This window comes from Pseudorasbora parva, chromosome 7 (assembly GCF_024679245.1).
Source record: "Pseudorasbora parva isolate DD20220531a chromosome 7, ASM2467924v1, whole genome shotgun sequence".
Classification (NCBI taxonomy): Eukaryota; Metazoa; Chordata; class Actinopteri; order Cypriniformes; family Gobionidae; genus Pseudorasbora; species Pseudorasbora parva.
In genome coordinates, this window is record NC_090178.1 from 46,083,501 (window position 1) to 46,095,713 (window position 12,213).

General features: G+C 40.0%; 1 protein-coding gene across 2 annotated transcripts in view; it reads left to right on the plus strand.

Annotated features, from left to right (window-relative positions):
• Positions 1-12,213, plus strand: part of lars2 (leucyl-tRNA synthetase 2, mitochondrial) — a 182,832-nt gene that overhangs the window by 16,330 nt on the left and 154,289 nt on the right. For both annotated transcript variants that reach the window (XM_067449360.1, XM_067449359.1), the window contains exon 3: positions 4,833-4,961. In XM_067449360.1, coding sequence (XP_067305461.1) covers positions 4,833-4,961 — 129 coding nt within the window. The remainder of the gene's footprint in view (positions 1-4,832; positions 4,962-12,213) is intronic.

Sequence of the window (12,213 nt, forward strand, 5' to 3'; positions counted from 1 at the left end):
TTTGGGTTCCTTTGGTCGCCTTTGGCTTGGCTTGCTCAGTTGGGGACACTGAAATTATGATCCAAATGATTATTTAACTAAATATACAAATAAAACTAATTAATTAGGTCTTATTTAATTCTATAAACTATAATACTGATCTGCCAACATTGTCACTATATGATAAATTAAAATAAGCTGATAACATCACTGTTTTCTCCAGCACGACTGTACAGCCAAATCTAATTTTGTTGCAATATTGTCCTGTTTGACACTGTGAAGCTGCTTTGAAACAATTGTCACTGTAAAAGCGCTGTATAAATAAAGCTGATTGATGGATTGATTGATCTATGACATTATATTAAGATCTATGGCATTATATTGAGATCGTGGCATTATATTGAGATCATTAGCTTGGATCATTAGCTTGGTAGCGAATGTGCGAATCGGTGGGCGGGGCTAAACAGGCAGTGATGAACGTTGATCTTCTTCTGTAGAGGCGGAGCTTCAGCACATTCTGAGAGCTCTCGTTTTCTGGGCCTGGTGTCTGTAAAAGCTTTTCTTTGACTAACAAGGACGTTTTCAGCTCGGAAACTTACAGGATAATCTTATATTATCATGACCTTTTATATATATCAAAAACTCATTGGAAAGTTTATTTCTCAATTCATCACCTTTAATAATTCTCTTTTTAAAGTTGGGAGGTGGGTGTTTTCTCCGTATGGACTGTAGAGTTACAGTGTGTCATTTCTACTTTAAAGTGTTTCTCCGCTGAGATTTTCATTCAGATAATCCCTTCCGTCTCCCAGAGGAAGCCCTTTGTACAGTAAGAAGTCTGGCTTCTGAAGCATTACTCTTTGTTCAGGTGACCTTTTAGCCGTATATATATCTGGCTTTCAGTGGCGTTGATGTGTTTTGGTCTGCTCTCGTGAGCACGGCGTCTCTCCGTCATGTTCCTCACTTCTTTAATGGCATCTTTTAAAGATGAAATCGTGGACTAAAGCTCAGGTCTAGATGTAAATGTCAATATATTTCCAGGCATTTACATCTACACACAACTTTTATAATCACCTTATTAAATGTTGACTTTTATGTCATATATATAAGTTCAACCAATTACTCCAATCAATCAGAATACTAGACTGTTAGATCTATATCTATCTATCTGTCTGTCTGTCTGTCTGTCCGTCTGTCCGTCCGTCCGTCCGTCCGTCCGTCCCAATTTATGTGTGTATATATATATATATATATATATATATATATATATATATATATATATATATATATATATATATAATTGTGTGTGTGTGTGTGTTGTTTGTATGTACATATTTTAAAACTTTTTATTTTATAACACTTGCCAAGATATTAGAAGTGTAGTAATATTGTTATGTGTTAATGTTGGTTTCATATGGTTTAAAACATTTTTTTTATACAATTTTCAAGAAAGGCTAACTCTACAAAAAAGTGATAACACATTTTCCTTACACCTTAATCTTTTTAAAAAAGCAAAACATATTAAATGTATTATTCAATTTAATCGATTTTTATATCATAAATTATAATAAATTTATAAATATCATAAAAATCTGCAGCCTGAACCAAGTTGTCATAAAAAGGTAAATTTTTATATTGTGCGTATTAACCTCGACACAGTCTTTATTATATAATTTCTTGTTTTTTCCCCAGCATGCTAGTTTTACCGTATGACTTTGTTGGGCGTATCACACGGCTGTCATTAATAAGCTTTGGACGATTTCTTCTAAAATGTAACCTTAATACAGAATCTTATATAACCTTAGTAATAAATAATAACAAAATATTTGCCAATAATAAAAAAAACTTTTATTTTGCATAAAATCATCTTTTGACAAATTATCTTTCTCATTATGATATCAGGTCAGTTGTTATACCGTGACATTTTTGACTGTTGCCATATAAAAAATAAAAATAAAAAAAGGTTTCCTGTTTCCTCTTAAAGTGCGGTTTCACTTTGCAGTGTTAAGCATCTGTAAATGGCCGGAGATGTGGTCTGACTGACATCCATCTGGTTTGTCTCAACCCCAACATGCATCTCAAGTGCACATGTGTTGCTTAGTGTTTTCTAAAATATACTGTATATTTAATTGTCAAAGTAAAACAAAAGTGCAGAATGTCCTTTTTCACTGATATCAAGAATTTTTGCGGCGGTGTCTCTGTGCTGGTTTGAAGGCGCTCATGGCGTGGCTTCTAAAAATAGTCTGACTCGGAGCCGAGACCATTTAACACCTTTTGCTTTGATTCCCCAGACATGTGTGCAGCATCTGCTGGGTTTTACATTAACCATTCTCTCTATTGTTTTCTCACACTGTTTGTCTTCACATGTTCTCACTACACGAAGGGCTTCTTGTGCAGTCATTGTGCTTTAAATAAAAAATATGGTTCTCTTGTGCTCTGAATAGATTCCAGTAGGGTCGAGTCTGTGTAAACTGACCTCAATTGTTTATGTACCAAATTTATCAGAGTTTGCACTTGCCGTACACCCACCTGAAGACTGATTCACATGCATGAAGGGAAAAGCTTCTCGGAGAGATGCGGTGGAGATGCATTCTCCTCCGAAATGTGTCCTTGTCTTTTTCAGCTGCTGAATAATTCAGGCCTTTTTGACCCGTGCTGATTAATGCTTTCCCAGTGCGGCGAGCTTCTTCAAAGCCGTCATGAATCATTAAAACTGCCGTGGAGAGCGTGACTGAATGTATGAGCCTAAGCGTTTGTCGCAGGTCAGCCTGCGTTTAAACAAGTAATGTGAATGCCTCATATTAGTTTGAGCTCTGCTGTGAGAACTACTCGACGATATTAAGTCGTCACCTTGAGTTGCCGCTTCACTAAACGGGATTGCATGCTTTTGACCAGGATGATCCTGCCCGAATTTTACGACAAGTAACGTACAGTAACAAAAGTACTGTTTCACAACCATGTTTTGGACTTATTGCGAAATATTGTCTGCAAATCCAGTCTCGTTTACAAACGAATCATTGATCAGAAATGAAGGAACAAACGCGTAATGTCTACCCCATGTAAGCTGGATCTTCATTAAAAATAAAGTTCATCCATGCATTTATGCTGTATGATTATTGCTTAGAATGTAGGGCTGTGCGATATTGAAGAAAAATGCGATATGCCATAACTTGTTAAATAATGTGATATTCGATATGCGATACGATCTTGCTATTAGTAAAATGTAGTGTAAGTGTAGTGTCAAATCTATTTAAATTATATAAAAACAATTATTTAAATACTAAGAATGAAACAATTTTTGCTTCACATTCTTTCAGGGAAAAGAAAGCATCGCTACAACTTCTGAAAGTGACCAGCAGTTTTTTTTTTTTATGTCACAAATTGTTCACGTCTCGGTGTGTGTGTGTGTCAGACAGTGCGAGACTGCAAGTTATTGTTTTTTGCACATTATTGCATTAAATAACTATTTTTAACATCAAGCAAGTCCCCTAAGTATCAGTTGTGTGCCCAGTCTATTCTCTGCTCAAAGCATCGACCTAAAACGTACACTTTTCACAATGTCGAAGTAGCCTATTAAAATCATTCAGACATTTCGTGCCGTTGCGATGTACATTTGCGATATTTTGGTAATTTCGATATATTGCACAGCCCTAGTTTGGTGTTAAAATGCCAATGTGAACGCTAACTGGACCAGGACTAATTGTTATTTAATTTTTTTGTGGTCTGGACCAAATTAAACAAGTGAACCGAACTACAAGTTTGAACACAACTTTAAAGGGTACATAACACACACCGTTTCTGGCAGTCTCATGTTAATCTTGAGTACCTGTAGAGTAGTATTGCATCCTTCATATCTCTGAAGAGTCTTTAGTTTTATCATATTTATAAAATTGTGTGTGTGTGTGTGTGTGTGTGGGTGCATGCTCATCCGGGAGAAGTATCCATACAAGAAATTCTGCCCTTTATGACGTCATACATTATACTCTAAAAAAACGTTTCGAAACTGAAGGAGTGTGTTTGGCACAGAAATACTGTCATTTGTTGAACTTGTCTTTTGAAACGTTGGCCATGTTTAGCATGTGAATCAACTCTTTAACAGTGTCAATAAATCAGAAAGCATGGCATAGCATTAAACACAAAATGTTTACTTAAAGGGTTAGTTCACCCAAAAATGAAACTGATGTCATTAACTCCTCCCCCTAATGTCGCTCCACACCCGTAAGACCTCCGATCATCTTCACACACAGTTTAAGATATTTTATATTTAGTCTGAGAGCGTATCTAAGTGTATGCACACTATACTGTCCATGTCCAGAAAGGGAATAAAAACATCATCACAGTAGTCCATATGAGACATCAGTGGGTTAATTAGAGTCTCTTGAAGCAGAGAAAATACATTTGGGTGCAAAAATAACAAAAACTACGACTTTATTCAGCATTGTCTTCTCTTCCGCGTGTGTTCTCAAACCTCAAATAAAGATTCAAACGGTTATGAATCAGCGGATTGATTCATGATTCGGATCGCGTGTCAAACTGCTGAAATCACCTGACATTGGTGATCCGAATCATGAATCAATACACTGATTCATAACCGTTTGAATCTTTATTTGAGGATTGAAAACAAACCCGGAAGAGAAGACAATGCTGAATAAAGTCGTAGTTTTTGTTATTTTTGGACCAAAATGTATTTTGGATGCGTCAAGAGACTCTAATTAACCCACTGATGATGAACGGAGGTCTTACGGGTGTGGAACGACATTACGTTGAGTCATTGATGACATACATTTAATTTTTGGGTGAACTAACCCTTTAAAAGGAAAATGCACATAATAACACTTTTGTTTTTTTATGTTTAGAGCTCCCGGAAAAAGTTTTACGTCCTATCCATGTTCCCGTACCCTTCGGGCCGGCTCCATATGGGCCACGTGAGGGTTTACACCATTAGCGACACCATCAGCCACTTCCAGAGGATGAGGGGCCATCAGGTAATTTTACTCTTAAAAAAACAGTAATATCAGAATTTACAAGGCTCTGTCATCAACACACACACACAGTTTGATGATTTATCCATTTTTATATTCACCCACCCACACACGGACACACCAAAACACATTCCCATGAATGTAAAAGCTGCAGTCAAGGTCTGCTGGAATGATGTGTGTTTTAATTATGAGGTGTCTGAATAATGGAAACGGTGCGAATATGTTCTTAATTAGAGCTGCTCCTCCAACTTTGTCATGTTCAGAATGTGCTCACAGCTTTTGAACGGCACTTTCTAAAAGGACCGATGGCATCATCTGTGAGAGTAGAAAAATGCTGTCAGTTTATAACAAGGAACGGCAGGTCATTACGGTCATCATTATCCTGATGCCAGACTGATGGAGGATGTTTTTTAAGGTTGGATGCGGTGACCTGAGTGTATATCACTGCTTGATTAATTGTATGTCATGCTACCTGTACATAAAGTAGTATTTAGAAGACTCATGTTGCTGGTAATTCGACATGATTTATGATATAAATATATATAGCTCACACCTGGTACAGCATTGCACTTGTGATGTAGAGCGCTCAAACACTATTCATGATAAACAAGTTAGAAGCAAGTTCAAAATGGAATGGTTGCTTCAGCAGGTTTTTGTTCAGGATTACATGTTTAAAAGGGATTTAGTGTAGGCGGTACTTTATTTTCAAGCGCAATAGAGCATTAACCTTTTAGCTTCACTCACTGGACATTTCACTTCTGAACTGCCCTGAAACGACACAACAACCAATGCAACCAATTCAAGCGTCGTGAAACAAGCAAGAAGCAACATAATATAATTTTGCAAAAAAAAAGTATTTGAGCCCGGGTTGGTCTATTTTTAAATCAATACGTTTTAAATAAAAGTTTTTTATTTCCTTAAATTACTTTCTTTTTTAGAACTTAATTTAGAATTAGAATTAAACCTTAAAGGGGGGGTGAAATGCTGTTTCATGCATACTGAGCTTTTTACACTGTTAAAGACTTGGATTCCCATCCTAAACATAGACAAAGTTTCAAAAACTAATGTTGGACGTTTGATGGAGTATTTCTGTGTCAAAAATACTCCTTCCGGTTTCTCACAAGTTTCGGAGAGTTTTTTTCGAGTATGGCTCGACTTGACGTTACTAGAGCGGAAGGTCCTTGTATGGGCCGTACGGGCTCTTCTCCCGGTAGGGTGCGCGCGCGTGACTAGAGCACGCCGTTAACAGTCTCTCAGCTGCAGATCCAGTCGTCCGTGAACACTTATGACGCGCCGCGCTCCACTTTATTCCTATGGGTGACGTCGAGCGACTTCAACGCTTCAGCACAGCATTCCGGGAAGGCAGCGCTGCATTTGAACCGATTTGAACGCAGAAATGACGGGAAGCTTCACAACATCGCTTCAGTCGCGTCTCAAAATGGATTTACACGCCACTGCTGTCAGGACTTCACCAAATCATACCAAAGGAGTGTGTTTTTGACGGAGCGTCCCAGCGATAAAGGTTCGGTCCTGCTTTGGAAGCAGCCGGTGAGTTAAACTGCTTCAAATGTCTGTGCTTTTGGCTACGGACGCATGAGTAAACATCAGTAAACGACACGATCGCGTGCTTCGTCATTCAAATGCTCTAACGGTTACTCCATTGTTGTTCTGGATAACGTTACAGTATTCTGACGTGCAAAACCGTTTTGCTTGCTACTTCTAAGGTCTAGTCGCATACAATAGTCCATAAACCGAATCATGCCCTCATAAACTGAGAGTAAAGACACAGAAATGTGGAGAGGCCACTAAATACAGTAACTTAAGCCTAGTTCAGACTGCACGATTTTCAAACTCGTCGGGTCACTGCTCTATTCACACTGCATGACTATCTGGGGTATCATTCAGTCACTGCTGTGTCCACACTGCACGATGGTTTGACGACAGAGGAGTTCACACTGCATGACTGAACAAGAGGAAGAATCGCCGACAACTCTCTCTCTCTCCGGTGCGCAAACTACCTTTCCCAAACACACGTGCGATGTGCCGAGTAAACAACGCGAGATCACACGTGCGTCAGACCGGAGTTCTCGCGCGAGACTTGGAATTGTTATTAAAAATGATAAACTGCACAAAGTTTGCTTCAAATTGTATGTGCGCTGATTTGTGGAGAAAAAGAAAAAAGATTATGGCGGAAGAAATTGTTGGAGAGACAGAGGGAGCCAGGATTGTGTTCTGCAAAGACAGTTTGAGGTAAATAAATAATTATTTAATGCGCTGCTGCTGCGGCTGGATGTGCAAATGTTTGGGCTTTGTTTCTGTTTGATAGAATTGTAAATATATCTATTAAAATACTGATATTCTGCTCTATAACTCCTCCCTGAACGTCCTGCTGCCCTGTATCTCACTCTCTCATTGGCTGTCGGTCATCGCCGATGTAATTTTCAGTCAGAACGCAGTTCACACAGCAGGAGTTTGAATCGCCGACAGCTCCAGATATTTAGCATGCCAAATATCTCACCGGCGTCGGCGACTCGTCGGCGATTCTCTCTGATCGCGTCTTTGATTATTCACACTGCGTGATTGTCACTCGCGTGCACGAGCACCGATTTGCCTGTGATCTCGGGCATTTGTCGGCGATTTCGCAAAACCTGTCGGCGACTCAAAATCGGGGCAAAAATCGGGCAGTGTGAACTAGGCTTTACATACCACAGAGACGGACGTCCTGATGTTGCCGTTTCTCCTGTTCAATTTATTTCTCCCTCAGATTTGATTCTGGATCATTATCTGTATTAGCTGAGATAGATGGGTTTCTCCACGCTTGAGGACGTCACCGCTTTGCGCGCTTGAAATAATGAAAAGACAATGCAGAAAATCTGAACGAAAGTGGCGGAAGACAAAACTTGTAGTCCATTATAACATCTATAAAGACAGCCTTCATGCTTTCAATGTTGAACTAGGCAAAGCTAGACAGACCTTCTTCTCAAATATTATAAACAAACACATAAACAACACGCGCACTCTTTTTGCTACTGTAGACAGACTAACAACCCCCCCGAGTCACATTCCCAGAGAAATGCTCTCAGACAGCAAATGCAGTGAGTTTGCTTCCTTCTTCTCAGAGAAAATCAAAAATATCAGAAAGGCGATCAGCACATCCTCTAGTTGCTCTGGGGTCAGTCAGATCAGACCAAACCCTCGGAAAATTACTATGTCTGATTTCGAAACAATTGACGGTAAAATTTTAGAAGACACAGTACAGCATCTTAAAACATCAACCTGCACCCTTGACGCACTCCCTACTTGTTTTTTCAAAAGTGTGTTTAACTGTTTGGAAGCAGATCTCCTAGAAGTGGTGAACTCCTCACTTCTCTACGGGACTTTTCCAACCGCCCTTAAAACTGCAATAGTTAAGCCTCTTCTGAAAAAGAGACATCTAGATAACTCCATACTGAGCAACTACAGACCAATCTCAAATCTCCCCTTCATAGGCAAAATCATCGAAAAAGTTGTTTTCAATCAACTAAACAAATTCTTAAACTTAAACGGATTCTTTGACAATTTTCAATCTGGTTTCCGACCGCATCACAGCACAGAGACAGCGCTCATAAAGATTATAAATGATATTCGCTTGAATACTGATACAGGCAAAACATCAATTCTGGTTCTACTCGATCTCAGTGCTGCATTCGACACTGTTGACCACAACATACTTCTAGACAGGCTGGAAAACTGGGTCGGGCTTTCTGGGATGGTCCTCAGATGGTTCAGATCATACTTAGAAGGGAGAGGTTATTATGTGAGTATAGGAGACCATAAGTCTGAGTGGACGTCCATGACATGCGGAGTCCCACAAAGGTCAATTCTAGCACCTCTCCTGTTTAACCTGTATATGCTGCCACTGAGCCAAATAATGAAAAAGAACAATACTGCTTACCACAGCTATGCTGACGACACCCAGCTCTACTTAGCACTATCACCTAATGACTACAGCCCCATTGACTCGCTGTGCAAATGCATTGATGAAGTTAACAACTGGATGTGCCAAAACTATCTTCAGTTAAACAAAGACAAAACTGAAATTATTACATTTGGAAACAAAGATGAAATTCTCAAGGTGAACGCGTATCTTGAGGCTAAAGGTCTGATAACAAAAAATCAAGTCAGGAATCTTGGTGTAATTTTGGAGTCAGACCTGAGTTTCAGTAGTCATGTCAGAGCAATAACTAAATCAGCATACTATCATCTGAAAAATATTGCAAGGATTAGATGTTTTGTCTCCAGGCAAGACTTAGAGAAACTGGTTCACGCTTTCATCAGCAGTAGGGTGGACTATTGTAATGGCCTTCTCACTGGCCTTCCCAAAAAGACCATTAGACAGCTGCAGCTCATACAGAATGCTGCTGCCAGGATTCTGAGTAGAACCAGAAAATATGACCATATCACACCAGTCCTCAGATCTTTACACTGGCTTCCAGTTACATCTAGGATCGATTTTAAAGTACTATTACTTGTTTATAAATCACTCAATGACCTAGGACCTCAATACATCGCAGATATGCTGATTAAATACAAACCCAACAGATCACTCAGATCAGCAGGATCAAGTCAGTTAGAAATACCAAGAGTTCACTCAAAGCAAGGAGAGTCTGCCTTTAGCTATTATGCCAGCCGTAGTTGGAACCAGCTTCCTGAACAGATCAGATTTGCTCCAACAGTAGCCACATTCAAATCCAGACTCAAAACACATCTGTTCAGCTGTGCATTTACTGAATGAGCACTGAGCACTGTACGTCCGACTGATTGCACCTTATCTATGCATCATTTTTTAAATAATTTTTTATAACTGTTTTAGTTTACCTGTTCTTTTCTTTGGTTATCATCATTTTATTACTATTAATTCTCTTTACATTGTATTCTTTTTCTTATGCATTTTTTAGCCCTATTTTAATTCCTTTCTATGTAAAGCACTTTGAATTGCCATTGTGTATGAAATGTGCTATATAAATAAACTTGCCTTGCCTTGCCTTGCCTTGCCTTGCTTGTCATTCTTTAGCTCCGCCCACTCGATACGCCTCCTTTTTTTTTCCGGAAAGACTCGCTACAGCCTATATTTCTTTTATAAATATGATAAAACTAAAGACTTTTCGGAGATATGAAGGATGTAATACTACTCTATAGGTACTCAAGATTGACATGAGATTGACTGAAACTGAGTGTTTCACCCCCCCTTTAAAATAGTCAAACTAGAGTTCCTACTCTAAATTCTGATTGGGCAATTGATGCACAAACCCACTGTAAAATAGAAAAAAGTCCCTTTAAGGTCATCTACTAATTAGTAGTTACATATACACTCACCTAAAGGATTATTAGGAACACCTGTTCAATTTCTCATGAATGCAATTATCTAATCAACCAATCACATGGCAGTTGCTTCAATGCATTTAGGGGTGTGGTCCTGGTCAAGACAATCTCCTGAACTCCGTCAGTCTCTCTTAAAAGTGCTCAAAGGAAGGAACAGTGGAGAACCGGCCACAGGGTCATGGGCGGCCAAGGCTCATTGATGCACATGGGGAGCGAAGGCTGGCCCGTGTGGTCTGATCGGTGCTAATTCTAAAGGGACAGTAAAATGTACACGGCCATTCATAATGGTGCTTGTCCATTGGCGTGGAGCAGAATGACTGTTTTAAGTTCATTCCTATGGAAGCACAACTTTAAAATGAATTAATTGAAAACACTCACTCTGCTCCGCACCATTGTAAATGCCTGTGCGGCCGAGAGCATTTTACTTTCACGATTTAACGGGGCGGCAGTGGCTCAGTGGTTCATGTAGGTTGTCTACAAACCGTAAGGTTGGTGGTTCAATCCCCAGTTCCACCTGACCAAGTGTCGAGGTTTCTATAAGCAAGACACCAAACCCCAGCTGCTCCCAATGAGCTGGATGGTGCCTTACATGGCTGACACCGCCATCGGTGTATGAATAGGTGAGTGAATGGGTGAATGTGAGACAATATGTAAAGGGATTCGGTGGCCATGGGTCTGTTGAAAGCGCTGTATAAATGCAGTCCATTTACCATTTAAACGTGAGGTGCAAAAGAGGGAAAACTCAACATCACCTCCTCCCAGTGATACCTGTATTACTGGTGCTGGCACACGTCGCTATGTAGCTATTGTGAATGTGAACATACAGGTCCTTCTCACAAAAATTGCATATTGTGATAAAGTTCATTATTTTCCATAATGTAATGGTAAAAATTTAACTTTCATATATTTTAGATTCATTGCACGCCAACTGAAATATTTCAGGTCTTTTATTGTTTTAATACTGATGATTTTGGCATACAGCTCATGAAAACCCAAAATTCCTATCTCAAAAAATTAGCATATTTCATCCGACCAATAAAAGAAAAGTGTTTTTATACAAAAAAAGTCAACCTTCAAATAATTATGTTCAAAACTCAATACTTGCTGGGGAATCCTTTTGCAGAAATGACTGCTTCAGTGCGGCGTGGCATGGAGGCGATCAGCCTGTGGCACTGCTGAGGTGTTATGGAGGCCCAGGATGCTTCGAGAGCGGCCTTAAGCTCATCCAGAGTGTTGGGTCTTGCATCTCTCAACTTTCTCTTCACAATATCCCACAGATTCTCTGTGGGGTTCAGGTCGGGGGAGTTGGCAGGCCAATTGAGCACAATAATACCATGGTCAGTAAACCATTTACTAGTGGTTTTGGCACTGTGAGCAGGTGCCAGGTCGTGCTGAAAAACCAAATCTTCATCTCCATAAAGCTTTTCAGCAGATGGAAGCATGAAGTGCTCCAAAATCTCCTGATAGCTGCATTGACCCTGCCCTTGATAAAACACAGTGGACCAACACCAGCAGCTGACATGGCACCCCAGACCATCACTGACTGTGGGTACTTGACACTGGACTTCAGGCATTTTGGCATTTCCTTCTCCCCAGTCTTCCTCCAGACTCTGGTACCTTGATTTCTGAATGACATGCAAAATTTGCTTTCATCCGAAAAAAGTACTTTGGACCACTGAGCAACAGTCCAGTGCTGCTTCTCTGTAGCCCAAAAGTGTCTTGACCTGGGGAATGCGGCACCTGTAGCCCATTTCCTGCACACGCCTGTGCACGGTGGCTCTGGATGTTTCTCCTCCAGACTCAGTCCACTGCTTCCGCAGGTCCCCCAAGCTCTGGAATCGGTCCTTCTCCACAATCTTCCTCAGGGTCCGGTCACCTCTTCTCGTTGTGCAGC